Here is a 26,567-nt window from a genome sequence, read left to right on the forward strand (position 1 = left end):
TGTTTAAAATCCATAATATTTATTTGAATTACGTGCCCTCCAGTTTCACCGGAAGTTGTCCAGATAGCGGGACCCATTAAGAAAAAAGTTAAGAAGAAATTTGATTCTAGAAAATAAGGTTCTTGGAAATGTTCTTAATTCTAAGACAGCTAAACCCTTGTCTTAAACTCAGGGCATTGAGAGAAAAAGCTCATGAAAGGAATTGAACATGTTTAATTTACTCAAACTTTATCTGAAAGTTTCAGTATTGATTATTTTAAACCCAAGAACATGTTTTAGAACAGTAATCTCAGTAAAAAATATGCTAACATGATTGCCATTGATAGCTAGCTAAAATGGTAGCCTAGCAACAAACATCTTAAGAAGATTTGTAAATAGATATTTGAGAAGTTCGTAAGAAAATCATTACATCTTAAGATATTGTTGAGGAATTGCACTTACGAACTATCTTATTTAATTTTTTTTTCTTAAGAAGCTTCTTACATTTTTGCGTAAGAAGTGTTTTGTAAATCTGGGCCCAGGTTGTCACAAGTGGACAGAGAGTGTTTAATGGCTTATAACTCCATGTTGGAATAATATATGAGGATAGAAATGTTCCCCATTTCAACCCAAGACCTTGGTCTTAATCTTATTGAAAATAGTCTTGTAAGATATACTGGTGCTGAGAAATACACGAATTAGTAAAAAAGTGTGACAACAAACCCCGGTCTCCCCTAATCAATCCAGGACTGTGCAACTCTTTAAAGTTGTGCAACAGCTAACATTTCAGCTCTTCTGATTACTTGTGATGGTGTTGTAACTCCTCTGTCCTTGAAGCATGTTGAGTTCATGGTGCACAGGACCTATGGTCACAGTTTGAGTTCCTGTTACAATTGGGATCTTATTGGAATTCAGCCGACTCCTGTTCCACAAAGCTGGACATGAACGGATCTATGCCAGCCAGGGAAAGATCAGGCCTCTCGCAGGTGGTCGGGGTGTCGACGATATCAAAGTACTTGAGAGTGTGGTAGGCCTTGGGTCCGCCATGATTGGGTGGTTTGTTAGTATGCTTGAATATTTCATGTCGGAGTCTGAAATGTGAGAGATAGCAAACAATTTACTGCCGGCAGAAATGTATTTATTCACATGGCGTGTTCTGAGCCTAGACCTGTATCTGCTTGCCTACTATCTACTGCATGATGCGTGTAATGTGGCTCACTCACCGTTTACCATGTTCTTCTGTGTAACAAGAGGTTTTCATCTCCTCCATGATGTCTGTGTCACTGAAGGACAGTGGAGGGTGTCTAAGCTTGCTGGGCGAGTTGGACTGCAATTACATTTCGAAAGAGGCAGATCAGTAACATATAGAGACGAGAGAGAGACAGAGAGGGAGAGAGAGGGTGAGGGAGGATGAGAGGTAAAGGAAGAGAGAGGGGGAGCTTGACAGAGGGGGAGCAAGAGAGACGTTGAGAGAGAGATGAAGAGATTGAAGTAGGGAGAGCTAGAGGGAGAGAGAGGGTGAGGGAGGGAGGATGAGAGGTAAAGGAAGAGATTGACAGAGGGGGAGCATGAGAGAGAAGTTGAGAGGGAAAGGAAGAGAGATGAAGACATTGAAGTAGGGAGAGCTAGAGGGAGAGAGATAGAGAGGGAGAAAGAGAGAGGGACAACAGACAGAGAGAGTAGGTGAGAAGGAGAGGAGAGAGAGTGACAGAGAGAAAAAGAACATGAGATAGAGGGAGAGATGCCAAATCAGCCCTGTACATGCACATTTGCCCTGAACATTCCACTTTGGCAGCGTTGATGAAGACGCTCGAAAATGACCTTTTTTTTACGCACCTTTGGCTCGGTGCTAGTGGCCTCAGAGTTGTCAGCGTTAATGACATCGGACACTCTGGTCTCTCCCTCCAGGATGCGGTGAGCTGGTAAGCTCAGAGGGTCGATCAGGATCTCATAGGGAACGGCAGGATGCTTCCAGGAGGAAGGGGTGTGGATGCTCCAATTGTCCCGCTGCCCAAACGTCCCTGAGGAGAAAGAGATAGAGAGAGAGAAACAGTCTCCATTTATACTTTAAATCAGTTACTTTCAATCATTTTTACTTTCAATTGGTCAGGGTTGAGAGTTAGAAAAAAACTGCAGGTACTGTATATAAAGAGAAATGATGATGTTTGTCCAAAGGAGGAGCTGTAGTAGAAAGGTAGTGTTTAACTGATCTAAATACCATAATTATAACAGTGGCTATTATTGTCACAACCTGATCTGTTTCATCTGTCCTTGTTATTGTCTCCACCCCCTCCAGGTGTCGCTTATTTTCTCCAGTGTATTTATCCCTGTGCTTCCTGTCTCTCTGAACCAGTTTGTCTTGTATGTTTGTCAAGTCAACCAGCGTGTTTTTTCCCATACTCCTTTTTCTATTCTCTTTTGCTAGTCCTCCCGGTTTTGACCCTTGCCTGTTTTCTGGACTCCATTCCCGCCTGCCTGACTATTCTGCCTGCCCTGACCTCGAGCCTGCCTGCCCTTCGGTACCTACTGGACTCAGAACTGGTTTTGACTTTCTGCCTGTACACAACCATTCTCTTGCCTACCCCTTTTTGGATTAACATCTAAGACTCCAACCTTCTGCCTCCTGTGTCTGCATCTGGGTCTCGCCTTGTGCCCTGAAAATTATAGTCTATTCAAGGGAAGCATCTATCCCCAAAACACATCCCTATCTACTGAACATTAATCTTAAAACATACATCATAAAACTTGTATACAGAGTAGGAGTAGACAACAGGACAAAAGACCTGTGTGATTTTACCCCTACCTATGAACTCTCCATAGGCACTCCACAGGCGCACAGTGCAGTCTATAGACGAGGTGAGCAGTACTTGGTCATTGTCAACAATCTGCAACCTGGACAAGATAGTAAAAGGACGGGAGGGAGTGAGCAAAATAAGCGAAATGTGAAGCACAATTTTGTTTATGTTTGAGAGGATGTTCCCGATTAGAAGGAGCTGCACGTACCCGGTGATTTTGCCAGTATGGGCACGCCAGTAGTTTTCAGCTGAATAAATAAAGTTGCTTTTTTACTTTTTGAATTCATAGATCAAAATAAATCATTCTGTCTTTTGATCTCAGCTTATCAGACCTGTTCTAACGAGTTGAAAAAACAATCTTACCTCTCGGTGGGGTTCTCTCTGAGCCAAGAGCGTATGTCTTTATGTCATAAACATAAACATAGCCAAGTTGGTCAGCCGCATACAGTGAGGTGTCTTCCTTTGTCACTGCCAGTTTAGTGATCAGCTGCTGGAACCTAGACTGAAGAACATATTATTTTAGTTACACTTGGTTCAAAACGTTCACAAAAAAATCCTCAAACATTTTATAAATATTGTACATAGGCTACTATTAATAAATAAGCACAATCATTTATAACATGTTAACATTACAATATGCATTTTAAGCATTTACTACCGTTACTAATATATTTCAAAGCATTTATACACATTGAGTAATAATTTATAATTGCTTGTTCAGGAAAGGTACTATAATAAAATGGTGTTATTGCTGGTTTCTAGAAAAATCCAAAGGTTTTAACATAAAAAGGAGCAGATGGAAAGTTGCCATGGTAACACATACTGCCTCGAAGTTGGCCAATAATTTCCCACCGTTGAGCACGTTCCAGAAATTAATGCAACCTTTGTTTGAAGACATAGAATAATACATCATTAGAACATATTCCTCTGTGAATTGCACTGCACAATATATTATAATGCATTTTGTTTCTTATAATATATCATATGCCATTTAGCAGATGCTTTAATCCAAATCGACTTAAAGTAATGTGTGCATACATTTTCGTATGGGTAGTATCAGCGGGAATCAAACTCATGATTCCTGGCACTGACCTGTGGGTCCTGAGGACAGGAGGCATGCAGCGGAGGAGAACTTAGCATGTAATGCTCGGCTCCTCAGGAAGATGATGCTGGGAACACAGGTATCCATCCCTTATAGGGCACAAACATCCCACAGTTTGTATTTTTCTTCCTATTCCCTTTTTACTTATTCCCTTTATACTGTATATTCCTCATTTAGCTTTGAAAAACAATTATTTACCTTGAGGATTGTTCTACCTTGAGGATTGTTCTACAAATGTAGGGCAAACTAATGATTGGTGGTGATCTGTACCTTTGCTAAGTAGAAAAGGTACAAATTGACAATGTATTGAAGAAAGGTATATATATTTGCACCCACACAAGAAACAATAAGGAATCCACCTGTGCCATCTCTTTAGAGGTGTGGCTTAGTGGGGGCGGGGCTTTCAGTTAGCTCTTTTTGGCCACCCATCCATGAGTGGAAGTGTTGTACCAGTTTAAGTGCTCTATAGTAATGTTAATTCAGGTTTTCTAAAGTCTTTATAATGGCTAACATAAGCACATGTGACAAGAGCTTTCATTAATATGGTATCGCTACCTTTTCTAAAGGTACACTTTTGTACCTTGTCCCCTAAGGTACACTTTTGTACCTTGTCCCCTAAGGTTTGTACCCCTAAGGTACAAACTGCAAGGGTACAATTAGTTACCCATAGCTAATGGTACAATGGATGTACCCTACAGCGTTTGTACCCTTTTAAGTACAATTCAGTACCTTTTCTTCTGAGAGTGTAGGCTAGCTACACTCTATGGCATGCAGGCGAACCACTCCGGTTTGATAGTGTGATCTGACCTTGGGCATGGCAGCAGTCAGGTTGCAGAGGGCTGGCAAAGCGACACTGGATGTGTCCGGAGACCAGGTTCCACACAATGACCTCCCCGTCATAGCTGCTGGTGGCCAGAAGGGAGGGGGGACACTGGGCCACACACAGGATGTCCTCTATGTGGCCCCTCCTCTGGAGACATTACAGTAAGACCATTCAATTATATTCTATAATTCTATTCAATTCTAGTCTATTCTATATTTCCATTCTATAATTCTATTGTATTGAATTTAATTGTATTCTATTCTATTAAATGTATCTTTATTCGTCCCCGCCAGCTCTACATCACTGGCCAACAAGAGCTTGAATGATCGACAGCGGGAATGGGCAGTCCTCTGAGCCTGAGTGTCTGCAGGTTTTTGATGCGTTCTCCAAATCAGTGTCTAATTTAAATCATTAGACCTTAGAACGCAAGTGTATACTACTCAGTGACATGATGGATGAATCAGTGGCATGATGGATGAATTAGGTACCAGGCAAAGGAGAAAACCAGACCCTCAAGGACTGGAGCTCCCCATCTAAGACCTGCAGTAGTATATCAAAGCTAAATGGGGCTGACAACTTGGGTCGTAACGTAGGAGTACTGATTTAGGATCAGTTGAGCCTTTTAGATCACAATGAATAAGATTATATGGACAGGGAGGGGCTGATTCTAGATCAGCATTCTTACTCTCATAAGCACTCAGATTAGCCCTATATATTCGGAATGGCATTGCATGTCTAGTTCCCTATTCATGTTCCTCATTCATTCCTTATTCACCAGATCATCTTGCCATGAGGGCTGAGGCTTCTGGATGTGGTGAGGCTCGTCTGGTGAATCCTAGCATGGAAACATACACGGCATGCAGTTAACATTTTGAAATTAGGATCTTCAACCAGCCATCTATTGTTGAAGTCTAGAAATGAGAGAGGCATGTGTGTATTTCTAACTGGATCCCTCTGATGCCCTTTTTGTGACTTCGTAAAGTGGGCTGCAATCTCTACGGCTCTGGTCTATGTGCCTCTGACTTCGTCCCCAGGCAATTTGGATGGAAGTGGCTGGGAACGAGATTACTATGCCTCATAGTTATGTGGTGTTTGTTATTTTATCAAAAAGTGGTTACAGAGGTTACTTATGGAGAAGGACAGTCTTTGAAAACCAGCTCTTATGATGTTGTCGATGCTCTCAGAATCAAAGGGGGATGGAAGGGCTCTGTGGGAGGAATTACAGCTCTGTGGACAGGTCTGTTTAAAGCTTTGGTACTACAGGCCTGGAAGAGTGTGAGTGTCACTGAAGTGCTATGGAATATGGAATTCTATAGAAAGTCAATTCTTTAGAACATATCACCTCTTCCTTTAATTCTTAGAAGTCTCTTATACTGAAGAATAGTGTAGAAGAAGAGGCAGATGTGATCGTGAGGTTAGATAGGCTACATGGTAAGTTGGTAACCAAGGAAACACTCAAAGACTAATACAAAATGTATTACTTATGTATGGCAAAGTAAAGAGGCAGGCATGCTTAATTAGGACGTTTATATTCCTCGCTGATAATATATTCAGAATATACTTTTGAAGGGGTTTCAAAGATTGTCTTGTATGTGTTTTTGTGAAATCTTAAAATGTGTCATGGCTACCGGTGCAGACCCTCAGGTAGTCTCTGCTCTGGCGAGGAGAATGCAGAAGGTAATGAAAATGGAAATGGGATCTCAAGGCAATAAAGTTGAATAGGTCCTAAGGGGAAGACGGGTCATTGGAGTCAATAAATGTATAGAATCCAATAGTGAAATCATTCACATAGTTCTTCTTCACGTCTATACTCACAGAGTAGATGTCAATCCTGCGGTCCCATCCAACAGACATCACATACCTGGAGAAATGAATTACACAAGGTTAAGATTAATCATTATTCCTCTCAAATCAACAGTTGTCACATCCATCATTAGTTCTACTCACGTGTTTCTGTGGACTGTCAGGTAGGTGCAGTCACACACCTCGTTGGACTCCCCATCTGTGTGACATGTTAATGTGAAACTATTAAAGCACATTAGTGGTTATATAGCCTGTGTTATGGAGGCAGTTGACATAAGGGACAACAACAAATTAGCCTGTCATCTATAATGCCAAGTATAGTTACCTTTATAATGGCTTATGCTGTTGTTCATAATGTTTACGACTGCCTATGACAGATGTTATAATGTATTATAAAGCTGTAATAATGGTTTTATGAATGCGTTCATAAGGGGGCTACAGTAAAGTGTTACCAAATCACCTCATGTAGCATATAACAGAGAGAAGAGAAAAATCCTGAACACTGTAATGCTCCTAACACCACCTTTATACTGTGAGATATGAATTAGAACGTACTCACCCTTTTTTAGTATCTTCAGACACTGACCATTGTTAAAGTTCCAGATCTTTAGAAAGCCATCTCTCCCCCCAGTGACCAGTCTGTAATGAGGAAGATTAATCTTATTTCTTTCTTTCAAACGTTTATTGAAACACATTTTTTTGTTTCATTTTGAATAAAATAAGGCAAACACCACAATACAAACAAAATACCATCTGCAGTGCACCCTCTTCATCACTTCATTTTCGTCATTACTCTGAGCTTCCATTAGGTAGGCAACAGTATGGTCACATTGCACTTACGGGAAAATATCCCATTGCAATAATCAGTCATTAAAAAGAGCGTCCATACCTCCTTCCCTTGGGGTCAAAAGTCATACAGGTAATGGCAGACTGTCCGTGGGCACCACCAAATTCAAACACATGGCTCCCTGTGTCGAAATCCCACACCTTCACCACCTAGGATCAGTTAGACAACATGTGGTGTGACCAATGACATATCGTATACAATATATGTGTAGTGTTCAGTAAATCTTTATATAGTATATGGGTGGGACCACAGAGATCATATTAAATTACTATTACTAGTTCTATGTGTACGTAATTATGTCTGCGGGACCAGTATCTACTGCAGCATTTGCTGGAATTATGTCCTGTGATACAGGGTCTCAGTGCCGGAGTTTGGAGTACTGGTCTATGTAGCCGACTCCGGACAGCACAATGCCCCTGTGACAGGGTTTCTGTCCGTCTCCTTCCCAACTGTTGAAATAAAGTCTAAGAAACTGAAGTCCATTCCCTCGCTTTTTTTTTTAAAGAGGGGAATAAATAAAGGGTTCCGAGGTGAGAATGACTTAAAACTTACGGATCCTTCTGTGCAGCTGACGACCTGTCTGAACTCGTGGCTATAGCCGCAGCACAACACAGGCTCCATGTGAGACACGATCAGATGTCCCTGGGGCTGGGGGCTGAAGGAGAAAAGAGGAGAGTGATGGTGAGGAGGAGAGAGGAGAGGAAGATTGTTAGGACAAGAGATGAGAGGTGGTGAGGAGAAAAGAGGAGAGAGAAGGTGAAGAGGACAGAGGAGAGATGTTGAGGAGAAGAGTGGACAGACATGATGAGGAGTAGAGACGAGAGCAATGGAGAAGAAAGAAGAGCAGAGATGGTGAGGGGAGAAGATAAATGGTGACCAGAGAGAGATGGTGAAGAGAAGAGTTGAACACATGAGAAAAGGAGAGGTGTGAAAACCATTACCTCGACCTGAATAACTTATGATAACAAATCTTTGTCTCTTTGGTTAAAACCTGGGTTCTCTCATCTGTAACATTATTCCCTATAATCCTAATATATTATTCTATGTACTTAATCCTAGTATATTTCCCTCTCATGTTGCCCTAGTTCCGGGATGGGCAATATGTACGGCGCATTCGGGAAGTATTCAAACCCCTTGACTTTTTCCACATTTTGTTACATTACAGCCTTATTCTAAAATTGATTAAATCGTTTTTTCCCCTCATCAATCTACACACAATACCCCATAATGACAAAGCAAAAACAGGTTTTTAGAAATGTTTGCTAATTTATTAAAAATAAAAAACTGAAATATCAAAAGTTACATAAGGATTCAGACCCTTTGTTGCAGCCCCTTTGTCAGCGAATATAGCCTCAAGTCTTCTTGGGTATGACGCTACAAGCTTGGCACACCTGTATTTGGGAAATTTCTCCCATTTTTCTCTGCAGATTCTTGCAAGTTCTGTCAGTTTGGATGGGGAGCATTGCTGCCCAGCTATTTTCTGGTCTCTCCAGAGATGTTCAAGTCCAGGCTCAGGAACATTCAAAAACTTGTCCCGAAGCCACTCCTGCATTGTCTTGGCTGTGTGCTTAGGGTAATTGTCTTGTTGAAGGTGAACCTTCGCCCCAGTCTGAGGTCCTGAGCACTCTGGAACAGGTTTTCATCAAGGATCTCTCTGTACTTTGCTCTGTTCAACTTTCCCTCAATCCTGACTGGTCTCCCAGTCCCTGCTGGTGAAAAACATCCCCACAGCATGATGCTGCCACCACCATGCTTCACCGTAGGGATGGTGCCAGGTTTACTCCAGATGGGATGCTTGGCATTCAGGCCAAAGAGCTCAATCTTGGTTTCATCAGACCAGAAACCTTGTTTCTCATGGTCTGAGAGTCTTTCGGTGCATTTTGGCAAACTCCAAGTGGGCTAGCATGTGCCTTTTATTGAGGATTGGCTTCCGTTTGGCCACTCTACCATAAAGGCCTGATTGGTGGAGTGCTGCAGAGATGAGTGTCCTTCTGGAAGATTCTCCCATCTCCAGAGTTACTCTAGAGCTCTGTCAGAGTGATCATTGGTTTCTTTGTGTTGTTGACTGTACGTTTGTTTATCCCATGTGTAACTCTGTGTTGTTGTTTTTGTCGCACTGCTTTACTTTATCTTGGCCAGGTCGCAGTTGTAAATGAGAACTTGTTCTCAACTGGCCTACCTGGTTAAATAAAGGTGAAGAAAAAAATAATAATAATAAAAAAGAATGACGGAGGCCACTGTGTTCTTGGAGACCTTCAATGCTGCAGACATTTTTTGTACCCTTCCCCAGATCTGTGCCTCGACATAATCCTATCTCGAAGCTCTACGGACAATTCCTTCGACCTCATGGCTTGGTTTTTGCTCTGACATGCACTGTCAACTGTGGGACATTATATAGACATTTGTGTGCCTTTCCAAATCATGTCCAATCGAATGAATTTACCACAGGTGGACTCCAGTCAAGTTGTAGAAACATCTCAAAGATAATCAATGGAAACAGAATGCATCTGAGCTCAATTTTGAGTCTCACAGCAAAGGGCCATTTTGAGCCTGTAATCCAACCCACAAATGCTGATGCTCCAGATTCTCAACTAGTCTAAAGGACAGTTTTATTGCTTCATTAATCATCACAACAGTTTTCAGCTGTGCTATCATACTTGCAAAGGGTTTTCTATTGATCAATTAGCCTTATAAAATGATAAACTTGGATTAGCTAACACAACGTGCCGTTGGAACACAGGAGTGATGGTTGCTGATAATGGGCCTCTGTACGCCTATGTAGATATTACTTTTAAAAAATCTGCCTTTTCCAGCAACAATAGTCATTTACAACATTAACAATGTCTACACTGTATTTCTAATCAATTTGATGTTATTTTAATGGACATACATTTTTGCTTTTCTTTCAAAAACAAGGACATTTCTAAGTGACCCCAAACTTTTGAACTGTAGTGTATATTTTGGAATTCAATCGGTGTGTCAACTTACTGTTGAGAGAAAGAATAATATAATACACAAGGTGCAATTTTGAAATGTGGTTGTGCATCAGCAGTCACTCAATTAGCTCAAGTCAGCAAAAACTATTTAGATTGGTAATTTAGTCTAGCGGCCAGCTATCTAAACGTGTAGTAAGCATGGTCAAATTACCAACCGGCGTGGGGCCCATTGATCCTCAGTTATCATATTAAAAACTGCAAACATTTGCCCCCCGGGGAGGGTTTGGATGTGGGTACACAGATCCACGAGCCACTGCAGCCCCTCATGATGAGTTCTGTTTTTTTGTGGCCCCCAGTCCCATCAAAGTTGCCCATTCCTGCCCTAGTTGAACAAATATGCCTTATTAACTCCCAGGGGCAAATTTGACAGTATATTACCTATTTAGGGGCACCCTGATGGTAACAAATGGCTCCCTATTCCCTATAAAGTGCACTTCGTTTGACCAGAAAGAAGTAGTGCATCATACGTGGAATAGGGGGGCATTTAAGATACAGCCAGTAGCAAAGTAATCAACCTGGTCCTGAGAGAGAGCAGCGCTAGCGAGTCTGCTGCGATGTACAGTGCCTTGGTGGAAGGAGAATACAGGCATGCAGACATGTCTCCACGGATGAGGCTGGCTTTGGGGTGGGCTGTGATGAGGCAGCTTTGGTCATGGATATCCCAGATCTGAAAGACAGACAGTCATCAATTATTTAAAAGGCCATTACACTCCAAAGCCAACGTTTTTCAGATGTTTTCAGACCTCAAAAGTAGTCTAAGGTTAAGATGAGTTCACATTCCTCGCTATCGGTTGTGTAGATACAGCTATATGCCTCCACTTTTCAACCCAAAACGAATGGTATAAGATGAGCACCACGAGTCTAGATTACATTACATGGTGCTCATCTTTTCCATTCATGGATTCTGGCCTACAGCTGCGTCTACCAAACTGATGGCCTAGGGTGTGGATTTATCTCAAAAGAAGACCAATTTTGATGAAAGTCAGGCAATAAGTTGTAGTTCGAAGGAGAAGTAAATGGTGACCCACCTTGGCAGTGTTGTCCATAGAGACAGAAAATATACGGTTTTCCTCTGAGGAGATGAAGAGGTAGAAGATGGGAGCAGAGTGTCCCTTTAACACACCTGTGGGCTTCCTGTTATAGAACAACAACAAAGTGTCCCTTTAACACACCTGTGGGCTTCCTGTTATAGAACAACAACAGTGTCCCTTTAACACACCTGTGGGCTTCCTGTTATAGAACAACAACAAAGTGTCCCTTTAACACACCTGTGGGCTTCCTGTTATAGAACAACAACAGAGTGTTCCTTTAACACACCTGTGGGCTTCCTGTTATAGAACAACAACAAAGTGTCCCTTTAACACACCTGTGGGCTTCCTGTTATAGAACAACAACAGAGTGTTCCTTTAACACACCTGTGGGCTTCCTGTTATAGAACAACAACAGAGTGTTCCTTTAACCATGCCGGTGCCTTACTGCAGGGCTGGATGAAAAGCCTGTACACCCAGTAGCATTCAGAGAAATAAGAGTTTCCTGTGCGTTTCCTCACCCAGGGGCGTAGGGGTTCCACAGACGCAGCACCCTGTCCATCCCTCCGGTCACCAGCAGGTTGTGCTGTTTGCTGAGGTCAAAGGTCATGATGCCCTTGTAGACAGGGAAGACGGTCTGGTCACATGGTGCCCGGGGCTGAGGAGACCCATTGTTATTAGAAAGGGCCCTCTTGGCCTTCCCATCCCGACACACCTCCCTGATCTCCCTCATCTGCTGCTCGATGTTGGTGGACGGGAGAACGCAACCTGGGCGTGAGATCGGAGTGTGTTGTTTCAAAATCTTAAGTGATACATTCAATTATATCAATTAAACATAGAAGTACTAACATGCTGTTTAATATATGAGCATACCTACACTCTTACAGACAGACAGACAGACAGACAGACAGACAGACAGACAGACAGACAGACAGACAGACAGACAGACAGACAGACAGACAGACAGACAGACAGACAGACAGACAGACAGACAGACAGACAGACAGACAGACAGACAGACAGACAGACACTACCATTCAAAAGTTTGGGGTCACTTAGAAATGTCCTTGTTTTTGAAAGAAAAGCACATTTTTTGTCCATTAAAATAACATAAAATTGATCAGAAATAAAGTGTAGACATTGTTATTGTTGTAAATTACTATTGTAGCATTTTAAAATGGAATATCTACATAGGTGTACAGAGGCCCATTATCAATAAAACTGTCCTTCTTTAGACTAGCTGAGAATCTGGAGCATCAGTATTTGTGGGTTCAATTACAGGCTCAAAATGGCCAGAAATAAAGACCTTTCTTCTGAAACTCATCAGTCTATTCTTGTTCTGAGAAGTGAAGGCTATTCCATGCGAGAAATTGCCAAGAAACTGAAAATCTTGTGCAACGCTTTTTACTACTCCCTTCACAGAACAGTGCAAACTGTCTCTAACCAGAATAAAAAGAGGAGTGGGAGGCCCCGGTGCACAACTGAGCAAGAGGACAAGTACATTAGTGTCTAGTTTGAGAAACAGACGCCTCACAAGTCCTTAACTGGCAGCTTCATTAAATAGTACCCACAAACACCAGTCTCAACGTCAACAGTGAAGAGGTGACTCCGGGATGCTGGCCTTCTAGGCAAAGTTCCTCTATCCAGTGTCAGTGTTCTTTTTCCCATCTTAATCTTTTATTTTCATTGGCCAGTCTGAGATATGGCTTTTTCTTTGCAACTCTGCCTAGAAGGCCAGCCTCCCGGAGTCGCCTCTTCACTGTTGACGTTGAGACTGGTGTTTTGCGGGTACTATTTAATGAAGCTGCCAATTAAGGACTTGTGAGGCGTCTGTTTCTCAAACTAGACACTCTTATGTACTTGTCCTCTTGCTAAGTTGTGCAACGGGGCCTCCCACTCCTTTTTCTATTCTGGTTAGACCCCGTTTGCGCTGTTCTGTGAAGGGAGCTCAAACTGGTTTCAGAAGAGTTTCAGAAGAAAGGTCTTTGTTTCTGGCCATTGTGAGCCTGTAATTGAATCCACAAATGCTGATGCTCCAGATACTCAACTAGTCTAAAGAATGACAGTTTTATTGCTTCTTTAATCAGGACAACAGTTTTCAGCTGTGCTAACATAATTGCAAAAGGGTTTTCTAATGATCAATTAGCCTTTTAAAATGATAAACTTGGATGAGCTAACACAACGTGCCATTGGAACACAGGAGAGTGATGGTTGCTAATTATGGCCCTCTGTACGCCTATGTAAATATGGCATTAAAAAAAATCAGCTAAAATAGTAATTTACAACAATAACAATGTCTACACTGTATTTCTGATCAATTTGATGTTCTTTTAATGGACAAAAAAATTGCTTTCTTTCAAAAACAAGGACATTTCTAAGTGACGCCAAACTTTTGAACAGTAGTGTACATAGACACGTCAACAGACACACACACACAACTTGATAGATAAGTCATGAGTCATCGCCTTCCAGAATGTTATTCAGAACAGATTAACACAAATTCTATTACATGGAGACTGTAGTTTTTGACAGGTGCATCTGCACATTAAATATACTGGATTAATTGTTGTTTTTAGGTAAACACATCCTTTTCAGGTTATAATGAGGCAGAAATCCATACAATGACCGATATTATTTTCATAACCTGTGCTCTACAACCTAACTCCCATACCAGAAGTGAATTTCTATGTATTTTTTTTTTATTAAAAAAGTGCTTTATTCAAAAACCATTAGAAACAGTGTGGAAGAAAAATTAAGTGAAGACAATGTGGGAAGGTTGAAGACAAGTATTGAACCATAAATGTACTTAGACCACCAGACCAAAGGGCCTGCACACCAGAAGTGAGTTTGAACTTGAATACATCCAGCTGAGATGAGAATACGGATGTGACAATGCGTAATTACCTATGACGAGGGAAGAGGCTTCATGATTGGAGGTGGAAACAATCGCACAAATGTTTGGAAAATATTTCACCTAAAATTTAAAAGAAATCTCAAGGTATTGTTGTGTGTAAAAATTATGAAAATATACATACAGTGCCTTCAGAAAGTATTCATACCCCTTGACCTATTCCACATTATGTTGTGTTACAGCCTGAATTCAAAATGAATTAAATTGATTATTGTCTCACCCATCTACACACAATACCCCATAATAACAAAGTGAAAACATGTTTTCAGAAATGTTTGCAAATTTATTGAAAATGAAATACAGAAATATAAAATTTAAGTATTCACACCCCTGAGTCAATACATGTTAGAATCCCCTTTGATAGTGATTACAGCTGTGGGTCTCTAATAAAAGCTTTACACACCTGGATTGTACAATATTTGCACATTATTCTTTTACAAATTCTTCAAGCTCTGTCAAATTGGTTGTTGATCATTGCTAGACAGTCATTTTCAAGTTTTGCAATAGATTTTCAAGGCAATTTAAGTCAAAACTGTAACTAGACCACTCAGGAACATTGGTAAGCAAATCCTGTGTATATTTTGCCTTGTGTTTTAGGTTATTGTCCTGGTGAAAGGTGAATTTGTCTCCCAGTCTCTGTTGGAAAGCACACTGAACCAGGTTTTCCTCAAGGATTTTGTCTGTGCTTAGCTCTATTCTCCTTCTTTTAATATAAAATGTTTAATGATGACAAGCATACCCATAACATGATGCAGCCACCACCATGCTTGAAAATCTGAAGAGTGGTATTATGTGATGTGTTGTGTTGGATTTGCCCCAAACATTACGCTTTGTATTCAGGACATGAAGTTAATTTCTTTGCCACATTCTTTGCAGCTTTACTTTTAGTGCCTTAATGCGAAAAGGATGCATGTTTTGGAATATTGTTTTATTCTGTACAGGCTTCCTTTTCACTTTGTCATTTAGGTTAGTATTGTGTAGTTACTACAATGTTGTTGTTCCATCCTCAATTTTCTCCTATCACAGCCATTAAACTCTGTAACTGTTTTAAAGTCACCATTGGCCTCATGGTGAAATTCCTGAGCGGTTTCCTTCCTCGTCGCAACTGAGTTAGGAAGGTGTATTGTATCTTTGTGGTGACTGGGTGTATTGAGACACTATCCAATGTGTAATTAATAACTTCACCGTGCTCAAAGGGATATTCAAAGTCTATTTCTTTATAACCATCTACCAATAGGTGCCCTTCGTTGCGAGGCATTGGAAAACCTCCCTGGTCTTTGTGGTTGAATCTGTGTTTGAAATTCACTGCTTGAATGAGGGACCTTACAGATAATATGTGGAGTACAGAGATGAGGTATTCATTCAAAGATCATGTTAAACAATATTATTGCACACAGAGTGAGTCCATGCAATTTATTATACGACTTGTTAAGCACATTTTTAGTCCTGAACTTATTTAGGCATGTCATAACAAGGGGGTTGAGTACTACATTTCAGCTGGTGAAGTGTGTAAAAATGATCAAGCAAAAGTACTATAGTGGGCATATTTGTGCATCAGGGCCAGTATTCATGTTGAGTCTATGGGGAGAGGGGGGTCCCCCTTTTTGTACCATACACAATCATCTAACAGACAGAAATGGTTATTCCATAGATAGACAAACAGGTATCCCAGTGTGCATCGAGAAATGCTAAACATCACCTTTGTCACCCAGTCCTGGTGGACCTTCCATCGAATGTATGTCACATTCTGAGAAATCACTGCGTTGTCTATCCCTATGTTAGGCACATTCTCAATTTTTGGTAATTTCTTCCACATTCTGCAAATAAAGATGTAGAACTGTATGAAATAGCACTAAATTCTAGTTACAGTTACAGTGTTGGCACAGAGATGTTTGGCTGTCACACATTCTGTGCGAGTGCGACCAATCTGTTCAATGACATCACATTCACATAATTACTTACCAGCAAAGATATTACAAATTAAAAAAGGAATACTTTGAAATGTTTCTATTTGTGTGCAAACCACCCTCTTAGTATCACATAATCAAAAACTGAAAGAGTAGATTTGTTATCACCCAAAACCTCAAATTAGGCTATTAAGCTATAAATCGCCATGGAAACAGTAGACAGCCATTTTCAGTTACATTAGCCTTTTTTCCTAATACTTTTTTATTGACTTAACAATGTGCTTTTAAGATGATGATGCATTCCTGTGGTTGTTCAATAGATGCATAAAGTTAATATAAAAAAACATGTTTACCTCAGAGTCTCCCCCACGGAGGTAATTAATATGATATTCACGCAGCCCTAGAAAGCAGAAAGAGAAAAATAACCCTTTATAATTAATGAGCTGAGTGGCATTTAACTTTTCCCCGCTGATAATTTAATCTGTTGTCAAGCAGAGAGAGGATTTACATTACCTGGGAGTCTCCATACAAAATAGAACACTCATCAGGTCCAGTGTAGCTGCGGGGAGAGAAAGACAGGAATAACACTAAAGCAGGTCTCAGATCAGATTAGACATTAGTGAGACATGGTTTAGACTGCCAGTGTGTGATCTGGTATTACAAGGTTTAGACTGCCAGTGTGTGATCTGATAATAGTGAGACATGGTTTAGACTGCCAGTGTGTGATCTGATAAAAGTGAGACATGGTTTAGACTGCTAGTGGGTGATCTGATATTAGTGAGACATGGTTTAGACTGCCAGTGTGTGATCTGATAATAGTGAGACATGGTTTAGACTGCTAGTGGGTGATCTGATATTAGTGAGACATGGTTTAGGCTGCTAGTGGGTGATCTGATATTAGTGAGACATGGTTTAGACTGCTAGTGGGTGATTTGATATTAGTGAGACATGGTTTAGGCTGCCAGTGTGTGATCTGATAATAGTGAGAAATGGTTTAGACTGCTAGTGGGTGATCTGATGTTAGTGAGACATGGTTTAGACTGCTAGTGGGTGATCTGATAATAGTGAGACATGGTTTAGACTGCCAGTGTGTGATCTGATAATAGTGAGACATGGTTTAGGCTGCCAGTGTGTGATCTGATAATAGTGAGACATGGTTTAGACTGCCAGTGTGTGATCTGATAATAGTGAGACATGGTTTAGACTGCCAGTGTGTGATCTGATATTAGTGAGACATGGTTTAGACTGCTAGTGGGTGATCTGATAATAGTGAGACATGGTTTAGACTGCCAGTGTGTGATCTGATAATAGTGAGACATGGTTTAGGCTGCCAGTGTGTGATCTGATAATAGTGAGACATGGTTTAGACTGCCAGTGTGTGATCTGATATTAGTGAGACATGGTTTAGGCTGCCAGTGTGTGATCTGGTACGAGTGAGACATGGTTTAGGCTGCCAGTGTGTGATCTGGAATTAGTGAGACATGGTTTAGGCTGCTAGTGGGTGATCTGGTATTAGTGAGACATGGTTTAGACTGCTAGTGGGTGATCTGATATTAGTGAGAGATGGTTTAGAATACCAGTGTGTAATCTGGAAATACTTGGTTTAGGCTGCCAGTGTGAGATCTGGTATTAGTGAGACATGTTTTAGACTGCCAGAGTGTGATCTGGTATTAGTGAGACATGTTTTAGACTGCCTGAGTGTGATCTGGTATTAGTGAGACATGGTTTAGACTGCCAGAGTGTGATCTGGTTTTAGTGAGACATGGTTTAGACTGCCAGAGTGTGATCTAGTTTTAGTGAGACATGGTTTAGACTGCCAGAGTGTGATTTGGTTTTAGTGAGACATGGTTTAGGCTGCCAGTGTGTGATCTGGTTTTAGTGAGACATGGTTTAGACTGCCAGAGTGTGATCTGGTACGAGTGAGACATGGTTTAGACTGCCAGAGTGTGATCTGGTTTTAGTGAGACATGGTTTAGGCTGCCAGTGCGTGCTAGACTAGAGGCTCACCAGTAGTCCAGTCTCAGAGGGACTGTCTCCAGGGAACTGATCTGACAGTACGGCTCTAGAGAGGACAGCTCATACAACTGGATCTCTCTGTCTCTGTAACACAGGACACACCGACAGGAACGTTGTCCCTGTGTGCATTCCAAATGGCACCCTGGTCCCTAGTCCTGGTGCGCTTCTTTTGAACAGGGCCCATGGTCAAAAGTAGTACACCATATAGGGAATAGGATGCCATTTGGGACGCGGCATCTAACTGCTACCATGGGTATAACAGGTCACACTGTTCAACTGAGACTCAGTGATCTGAGAATTGACCATGATTAGCGGTGGAACACAGATGTTGTCAAGAGAGTGCATAGCAAGAGGCTGCACTAACACAAGACAGTAAAAGAAAGGAATTTGTACAAAAGTAATGCTCTAGTTACTTTTCAGCTAAGCCTACATTCTGAAACAGACAATACAGTTCTTACCCTGTTCCCATGATAAGTTTGTTGTACTGTGGCATGGTGATAAAATCAGTTGCCCATTTTGGTTTTCTGCTCACAGGTCTTTCATGCTGCATTCAAAACAAATCATTGAATTAATTGATGCAAAAATCAAAACACATTTCTAAACTATGACAGCATACATGCTCCTCTGAGAAGGGTGTGGTCCTACATAAAAAAGGACAAGTCTACTTCCTCACACTTCAAAACTACTCACTGACACACATACACACACACACACACACACACACACACAAACACGCTCTTGCTCCTCTTCAGGTTGAGCTCGGGGCTCCAGTAGTAGACAGCCCCATCCTCGCGGACGGTGATGATGGTGCCATCGGGGGTGGAGTGGATGCGCAGAACGGGCTCTCCGTGGCCTAGGGCCCTGACCGTGGCTGGCAGGGAGAACGCCACCTGTTTGCCGCGCAACACTGACTCCTCCTTCTCTGTGTACTCCAACTGCATGTACGTACAGAACTCATCCTGCAGAAGATAGGGCAATGTCAAATCAATATAGTACTTCATTTATTCCACAAGCTGCAATAGGCAATAATGCAGGCAAGCAGTGCGAATACATGTGACAAATAACATGAGACATATCAAAGGGAACATCGAGATAATAGTTATTGAAAACATGTGTGGTGTATGATAGAACTGCAACTCAAGAGCGGTCATCAGCAGTTGTGACATACACATATGTACAGTATACTCTATAAATGGGGTATCAAACAAAATTCCTGGGATCAGGCTAAAATAAAATCTTTGTTAGACATGGAATCAAACCCAAACATTTTGAAGGCCAGTTTCATGGAAATTGTACTTAATATTTTGTCAGTTGCTTTCCTTGGGCTGTCACCATTCCACTCTAAGGGGAATAAATAGTTTGTGACCTGAGTAAAGGAAATTAGTCTCATCATCTCACCCATTCAATCCTCCCCTGGCCAGAATAATCAATCTTCATGAATAGTTCTTGGATCTGGGCGTTGTTCTGACGTTCACAGAACAAAGGAATGATGGGACAGACAACAACAACATAGCTGAGTCCAGACATCATTATCAGGGTTGTTGAAAATACAATGAAACATTTACAGTGTGACAAATAGAAAACTATTTTATTTAGAGAGAGAGACAGAGACAGAGAGACTGCACGAGAGAGGGGAAGAGAGTTCTATTTCACTTGCTTTGGCAATGTAAACATGTGTTTCCCATGCCAATAAAGCCCATTGAATTGAGAGAATGAAAGAGGCAGAGATAAGGGCCAGAGATCCAGCCATTTATTAATCGGTCTGTCTTATAATTAAAAGTTGCGTCGTCTTGGTGCTTTTCCAGCTCCATTGACACTTACTATGTTGTTTAAGCCCAAACACTTCTTCACTATCAGTCCAAAGTTGAACACATCCAGTGATCTCAGGCCACCCATTTCAAATTCCTGCAGAGGAGAAGGTGTCATTAAATGCATTGGATCACTGAATTCCAAATCGACCCCCAGCCCCTACTTCTGTAGATTTCAGGATTGGATATGCATTATAGTAATAGCTTCATCTTGCCTTCTGATTGACTGGATAGAAATGTTGCCAAATTGCTTCCGCCTACCAATCCTCTCAGATCTATAGGATTGGCTAGGGTTCGATTGGAATTCAACGCATATATCCATAAGGAATGACAATACTAGGTCATCCCAACAACACATTCTCAAACCATAGCAGAAATGTACCTCAAATGCCAGCTTGAGGTTTGTCAGGCTTTCAAGGGATACTCTCTGCTCAATCTATTTGAAAAAAAGATGCATTTTTGTCATTACAGTGTCACAAATGATATTTTTTTTAAGTAATTCCACACGGGAATGAACAGAAACTTCAGATCAAAGCAGTATTTTAATATACAATAAGATAATAACGGAATTGGAAAACTGTTTCATAATTGTTCCATTACTTCTGGAAAATGAAGAACAGTGAAATAACAAGGAGAGGTGACAAATCAAACTGCTCCTTCAATTCTCACAGCCCATGCAAGACTCCACTTACCAGCCAGTTAATGAACTCAGAGCGCTAGAGAACCAAGGGAGGGGAGCAGAGGAGACAAGGTTGAGAGAGGACTCTGGCTAACATGGCACACAATTTGCATTTAATTAACAACACACTAGGTGGCAACGTTGAGTGGGGGTTAGACCCCCGTTTTAGTGGGCCTGAGATGCAGGCATCACTCATACATACACTCACAAACACTCATACACACTAACACGTAACAAAATTGCTTCTGTCCCTCTCCTTGTCCCATCCTGGGCTTGAACCAGGGACCCCCTGAACACATCAACAACTGCCACCCAAGAAGCACCGTTACCTATTGATCCACAAAAGCCGCGGCCCTTGCGGAGTAATGGAAACAATTACTTCCACTAACTAGCTAATCACTTCACATCAGCTACACACACACACACTTACCCGAGACATAGCAATGCACACACACACACAGGACAAACACACATACTCATATACATTAAATCTTACTCTGTACGCACAAAATGGAGGGTGGGGGAGAGCTAGGAACATACATCTCTGTATGTTCCTAGGGGGAGGGCGGTGTGACACCTTGACATGGTGACATGCCATGCTCTCTGTAATAATGGCCTCTCAGATGTGACAGCCAGGGTCTTCTAGCAACAGGCCTTTCCTCCAGGGAGCCTCTGATCTGTCATTAATAAATATCAGGGATAAACACACTAACGAACTCCTGGACTGCCTGTGTGTGTGTGTGTGTGTGTGTGTGTGTGTGTGTGTGTGTGTGTGTGTGTGTGTGTGTGTGTGTGTGTGTGTGTGTGTGTGTGTGTGTGTGTGTGTGTGTGTGTGTGTGTGTGTGTGTGTGTGTGTGATGTGAAATGACTAGCTAGTTAGCGGATGGGAAATGTGGGTATGTACTATATATCAACAGTTAACTTACTAGTGGAGATAGAGAATTTAATCAATCATTACATTTTGGGTGCATTTGAAACAGGTTTAACAACATGATTCAGCATCAAACACCGGGACTATGCCAGGGTTCAAACAGGAGCCATCACGCTGCTAGAAGAAATGGTGCTATATAGAACCAAAAATGTAAGGGTTAATTTCATGTAACCATCAAAATGTTTTATAAAGACCCACAAAGCATTCTTATTGTTTAGCAGTGCAGGACAATCATTATTTATATGAGACTGGGAGGGAGCATCACTCTCATAACCCCATTGCTCTCCAAATCCTTCTACTGACAGACTTCTACTACTGACTCCATTAATGTTTCTACCTGAGGCAGAATGTACCTGCTATCATATGGAAGTCCTTAAACGGGCAATCTGGGATTGGTACATCCATTTGTTTTTACTTTTACTTAATGATATATGGTCATTGATTGTTGATTAATGTAACTTCAAAACATGGTTCAAACTATCATTTTGATCTCATGAATGGTCAGTTCTTGCATCCGTAGCTCCATCTATTTTAGAGTGGCCCTTTAATTAACAGGTACACTATAAAGAGAATCTGCTATCTAGCCAAGCTATTTCAGCAGAGCAGTATTCTCATTAGATGACCAAAGCCAGAAGAGGCATGGAATCCACACAATATCGCTCTGTTTCACTATTGTCTGACTTTACTGAATAGAGCAATGTTCAATGTTAATTCCAGTGACAGTCTATTAAGAAGAGACAGTGATAGACAGACAACTGTAGTGGCCAAGGTTCGGGTCTATTCCGTTTTCAATGAAGTCAATTCATGAATTGAAAACTGTCCATTATCTTCAATTCACTTCCTGGATTTCTGGAATGGACTGAATTTATTCCTACCACTGTAGTGACAGTTTGGGATTTCCAATCTCAGGGCTGCTCCCCTTTCTCCAGTCAGGTTGAAGGTTGTTATTTGTATCAATGGAAATCCCTTTAGCAAGACCCAGTAATTGTGTTTGCTTTAGTTCGGATCTAAAACACAGCCTTCATTGGTCCTGATAATTCGCTGCCTGCCAGAGGCCCTGTCATGTAATTAGAAAATTGATTCTCAACTTGATTCAAAATGTCATTTCTGACATAACCTCAAGTTGATTTCTCCCTTGGGTGTCTGCTTCAATTCTACCACAGCAGTTGTCAGTCTGTGGGGAGGGAAGGGGACTGATGGTGGAACGATGCAGAACCTCAGCAGACACTCAACTGACACCTTAAGGTTAAACTCATCGTGATACAGATTCTATGAGTCAGTCAGTCAGCGTTTCAGCCCAGTTTAGTATTAAGATAAGGAATGGGGCTGGTGAAATGTAACCACTCTCAAATTCATAGACGGGTCAAACAAGTAAAACAAATCTTCAAATGTTTGTGTAACATTACCTTTTTAGGTACCAGTACCCAATTCGTTTTTTAATTCATCAAGACTGTCTGTGTCGCTTCTATCCAGCAAAAAATAAAATGACATTTGCACTTCCACTATTCCAGAGCTTTTTACATCCTCATGGAGACACGTTCATGGATAGTGAGCAAGTAGGCCACTGATCCGTTAGCAACCCTGACATCTGTCTATACCTGTCTCTAAGTAACAGGTGCCCAACAAACCTTCCTTTGCTGCTGGCTGATAACCAATGCCTGGTAGCACCACCCAGGGTATGAGGAGGGTAATGGGTTGGTAGTCACAGACTATATAATAATCCCACAACATCAAACCACATTCATCTCCCAAAATGAGTTTGCAAGACCTACAACGAGGATAAATATTCAAGTGAATAATTAAAAAGCCGACTTCTGTAATAAAAACTATCGGACAGCTGGAGATCGAATTTGAATATTGAAAAATTTTGCAAATGTCGGAGAGTCAGACAGCAAGGTTTATAGAAATCCCCACTGTTGAAAACGAAATGTTAGTCTAAAATAAATGTGAGATAATGTCTAGATGCTTTTTATAGTAGAGATCAAGTTTATAAATTGCTTGGCTGGGCTGATGAGACAGTGGATTGTGCAGTCAGATGGAACAGAGTAAATAGGCATTTTAATGTCATAGATTTAGCCAGTGGTGACTTCTGGAATAGACACCGGCTTGAATGCATTTTTAACCAATCAGCATTCAAGATTAGACCCACCCGTTGTATAATGGGAAACAACGTATTTTGCTTTTTAGTCCAGAACTACGCTTAATCTCGGTCCGGGAAACTGTCCTTTAGGGTGATATACCTTGAGCTTGCTGAGGCTGCGTGTGGGATCGTCACTGTAGAGTAGTCGTGACCTCAGTTTAACCTGGTCTCCCATGGTTACAGAGTGGCGACGGTTCTCCTGTCTCAGCAGCTCACGCTCCAGCCACTTAGGAGGTGGCTTGTCCTCTGGCACGGCCCCCAGGTACACCCTCGCGACACCAGGGTCCAATCTCTCTCCCCGCTGCTCTGGCCCTGACATCTTAGTCCCTCGCTCTCCTGCACTCCCCAGCTCAGCAAAGACGCTGTGGAAGAAGAACCCAAAAGTCTCAGGTTAAGTCCAGAAAAGAAATCCCTGTTTGAATACTTTGAAAATGCATCCTTCCTTCCTCCCTTCAAGTAATCACCGAACTAACACAAATTGATAGGTATAAGCAATGGTTATATCACAGCTTTCACCAATCCAGCCATGTCAGGTCAGGAATGTAGGCCTAGTCAAGGAAGGGAGCATAGAAGGGTGCATTGATAGACAAACAAAAAATGGTAGTAGCTCCACCTTGCCCTCTGATAGGCTTGGTAGGACTTTCACCAGATTTATTACACTGTACCAATAAAATCATTTCAGATGTCCACAATTGCCAAGTATGTAGGGGATAGGGGTTGTTTCTGGACTGGTAAACATTAAAATAAATACAAGTCAATCATTTGTCTGTGGGTGGCATGTCTAAGCAGAAGGGAGTACTGTATGCAAGTTCTGGTTTAACTTTTTTTAAATGCTTTAAATATGCAAATCTGTAATAATTACAGTATAAATCCCAAGTCTCAGACTTCACAGTGTTGTGTAATTGGTGCTCTGACCTAGAGGGGATCCAACCTTACATTTCCCTGCTGCGTCCACACAGGCAGCCCAATTCGGATCTTTTTTCATTAATTGGTCTTTTGGCCAACCACATCACCTCTGAAAAAGATCTGAATTGAAAAGATCTGATGTGATTGGTCAAAAGATTAATTAGTGGGAAAACTAACCGAATTGGGCTGCCTGTAGAAACGCAGCCTTAGAGTCAATGCTGTGAGAGGGAGGAAAGCCCTGTTTGCAGCTACATCCACCAGATAATTTAGTCAGTCTCAAAAGCCTTCCAGACAAACCAACCACACAGCAGACGGGGTTTGCAAAATAAGTTGTTCCTTACGTAATACGCGGTAGATAACTACTGTACATCAGCAGGAGTCTGTGTGTATAGCAGAACTTCTCTGTGAGGTTATAAACTTCGCTTGACACAGCCACTTTTATGACAAATTCTGCATGATCTGGCAACTACAATTTTTTTAACCAAAACAGAAGATAGGAGGGGGACTAGGAATAACAGGCTTAAAATCTTATCAAATCTGGGGAAATGTATTTAATCAGAGCTCAAATTAATTAGGTTTCCAGTGCTACATGGTAAATGCAGAGCTGTGCCACCGAGGCCACTTCCACAACCCCTTGACAACAGTCAACAGGCTCTGAAAAATAGGCGTTCTGCTCCTTTGGAGAGCTACAACATTGCAGTGCAACAACGCAAAAGCCTCAACCCAAACCACCTGTCACCCCAGCTCAACCTCGTTAGCCCCATGCTTAGATGAAAGCCCACACTGGAAAACAACAGAGCAAAAAATTTGATAATCAATTAAAAAACCAGCATGGAATCACGGCTGACCTGCTGTTAAAAGCAACAACAACGCAGTAGCTCATGACTGACTCTGAAACTGACAGGAGAAAAAGCAGAGGAGAAGCAGAGGCAGAATACCTGGACACATTCTGAATCTCTAGTTTCCCAGCAGCTGAAGAAGGGCGAACTTTTTTCCACAGCGGCATCCCAGTAGTCTTTGTATGTCTGTGTCTGTCAGCCTGGTCCAGTGTTCACTTGTCTGTTAGAGTGGAGGAAATGGAGGAGTTCAGCCTTTCAGAACCAGTTCAGCCCACAGCCTCTGCTTCTCAAGGGCTCACATTACCTGACACAGTTCACCTGGACTCACATGGGTGGATCTCTGGTAACTAAGATACTCTCTGGTAACTAAGATACTAAGATAACTACTGGATGCATTTCTGCTAATATTGTCTGTTCCGCAAAGCAGACAGAACCTTGGATTAGATCTAAAGGGCACCACCCTGTTGGTGTAAACCTGCGTAGTTGTCATGTAACTGCCATGTTATAATGATGGTATTACACTCCCGACTGTTTCTGAAACCTCATTCTGACGCCTTTTAAAACAGTAGGAATACCCGTGGCAACCCGTCATTCAGGGCAGGTGGGGCAGAGGTGGTGGGGCAGAGCCATCATTATAACATGGCAGTTACATGACAACTACGCAGGTTTACACCAACAGGGTGGTGCCCTTTAGATCTAATCCAAGGTTCTGTCTGCTTTGTGGAACAGACAATATTAGCAGAAATGCATTCAGTAGTTATCTTAGTATCTTAGTTACCAGAGAGCCACCCACGTGAGACCAGGTGAACTGTGTCAGGTAATGTGAGACCTTGAGAAGCAGAGGCTGTGGGCTGAACTGGATCTGAAAGGCTGAGCTCCTCCATTTCCTCCACTCTAACAGAGTGTTGGAGGCCCTAGGCAAAATTGTGTTGTGGGGGCACCACACCTTGTGCATTTTAGAGTTCATTCTCTGCAATTCTACACATTTTGTCAAGGGGCATAGAAAATGTTGCCATTTTAAAGCAAGTTTGCTGCAATTCTACACATTTTGCCATGG

At 41.7% G+C, this 26,567-nt stretch overlaps 1 protein-coding gene across 1 annotated transcript; it reads right to left on the reverse strand.

Annotated features, from left to right (window-relative positions):
- Window positions 1-26,003, reverse strand: wdr95 (WD40 repeat domain 95). Its single transcript, XM_029714325.1, has 31 exons — window positions 25,610-26,003; window positions 23,866-24,127; window positions 20,708-20,731; window positions 20,398-20,451; window positions 20,029-20,112; window positions 19,606-19,671; window positions 18,936-19,166; window positions 18,666-18,751; window positions 18,199-18,291; window positions 16,705-16,750; window positions 16,545-16,591; window positions 15,984-16,101; window positions 14,278-14,347; window positions 11,895-12,141; window positions 11,374-11,479; window positions 10,861-11,012; window positions 7,902-8,004; window positions 7,392-7,498; window positions 7,062-7,141; window positions 6,647-6,701; window positions 6,515-6,560; window positions 5,475-5,534; window positions 4,684-4,846; window positions 3,867-3,965; window positions 3,598-3,656; window positions 3,138-3,276; window positions 2,983-3,022; window positions 2,783-2,871; window positions 1,816-2,000; window positions 1,203-1,306; window positions 1-1,070 (listed from the first exon to the last, which is right to left on the reverse strand). The coding sequence occupies exons 1-31, from the start codon at window positions 25,675-25,677 to the stop codon at window positions 881-883; spliced, it is 3,273 nt and encodes a 1,090-aa protein (XP_029570185.1). The 5' UTR covers window positions 25,678-26,003; the 3' UTR covers window positions 1-880.
- Between the last annotated feature and the right edge of the window lie 564 nt (window positions 26,004-26,567).

The sequence above is a fragment of the Salmo trutta genome, chromosome 26 (genome assembly GCF_901001165.1).
Source record: "Salmo trutta chromosome 26, fSalTru1.1, whole genome shotgun sequence".
Lineage (NCBI taxonomy): Eukaryota > Metazoa > Chordata > Actinopteri > Salmoniformes > Salmonidae > Salmo > Salmo trutta.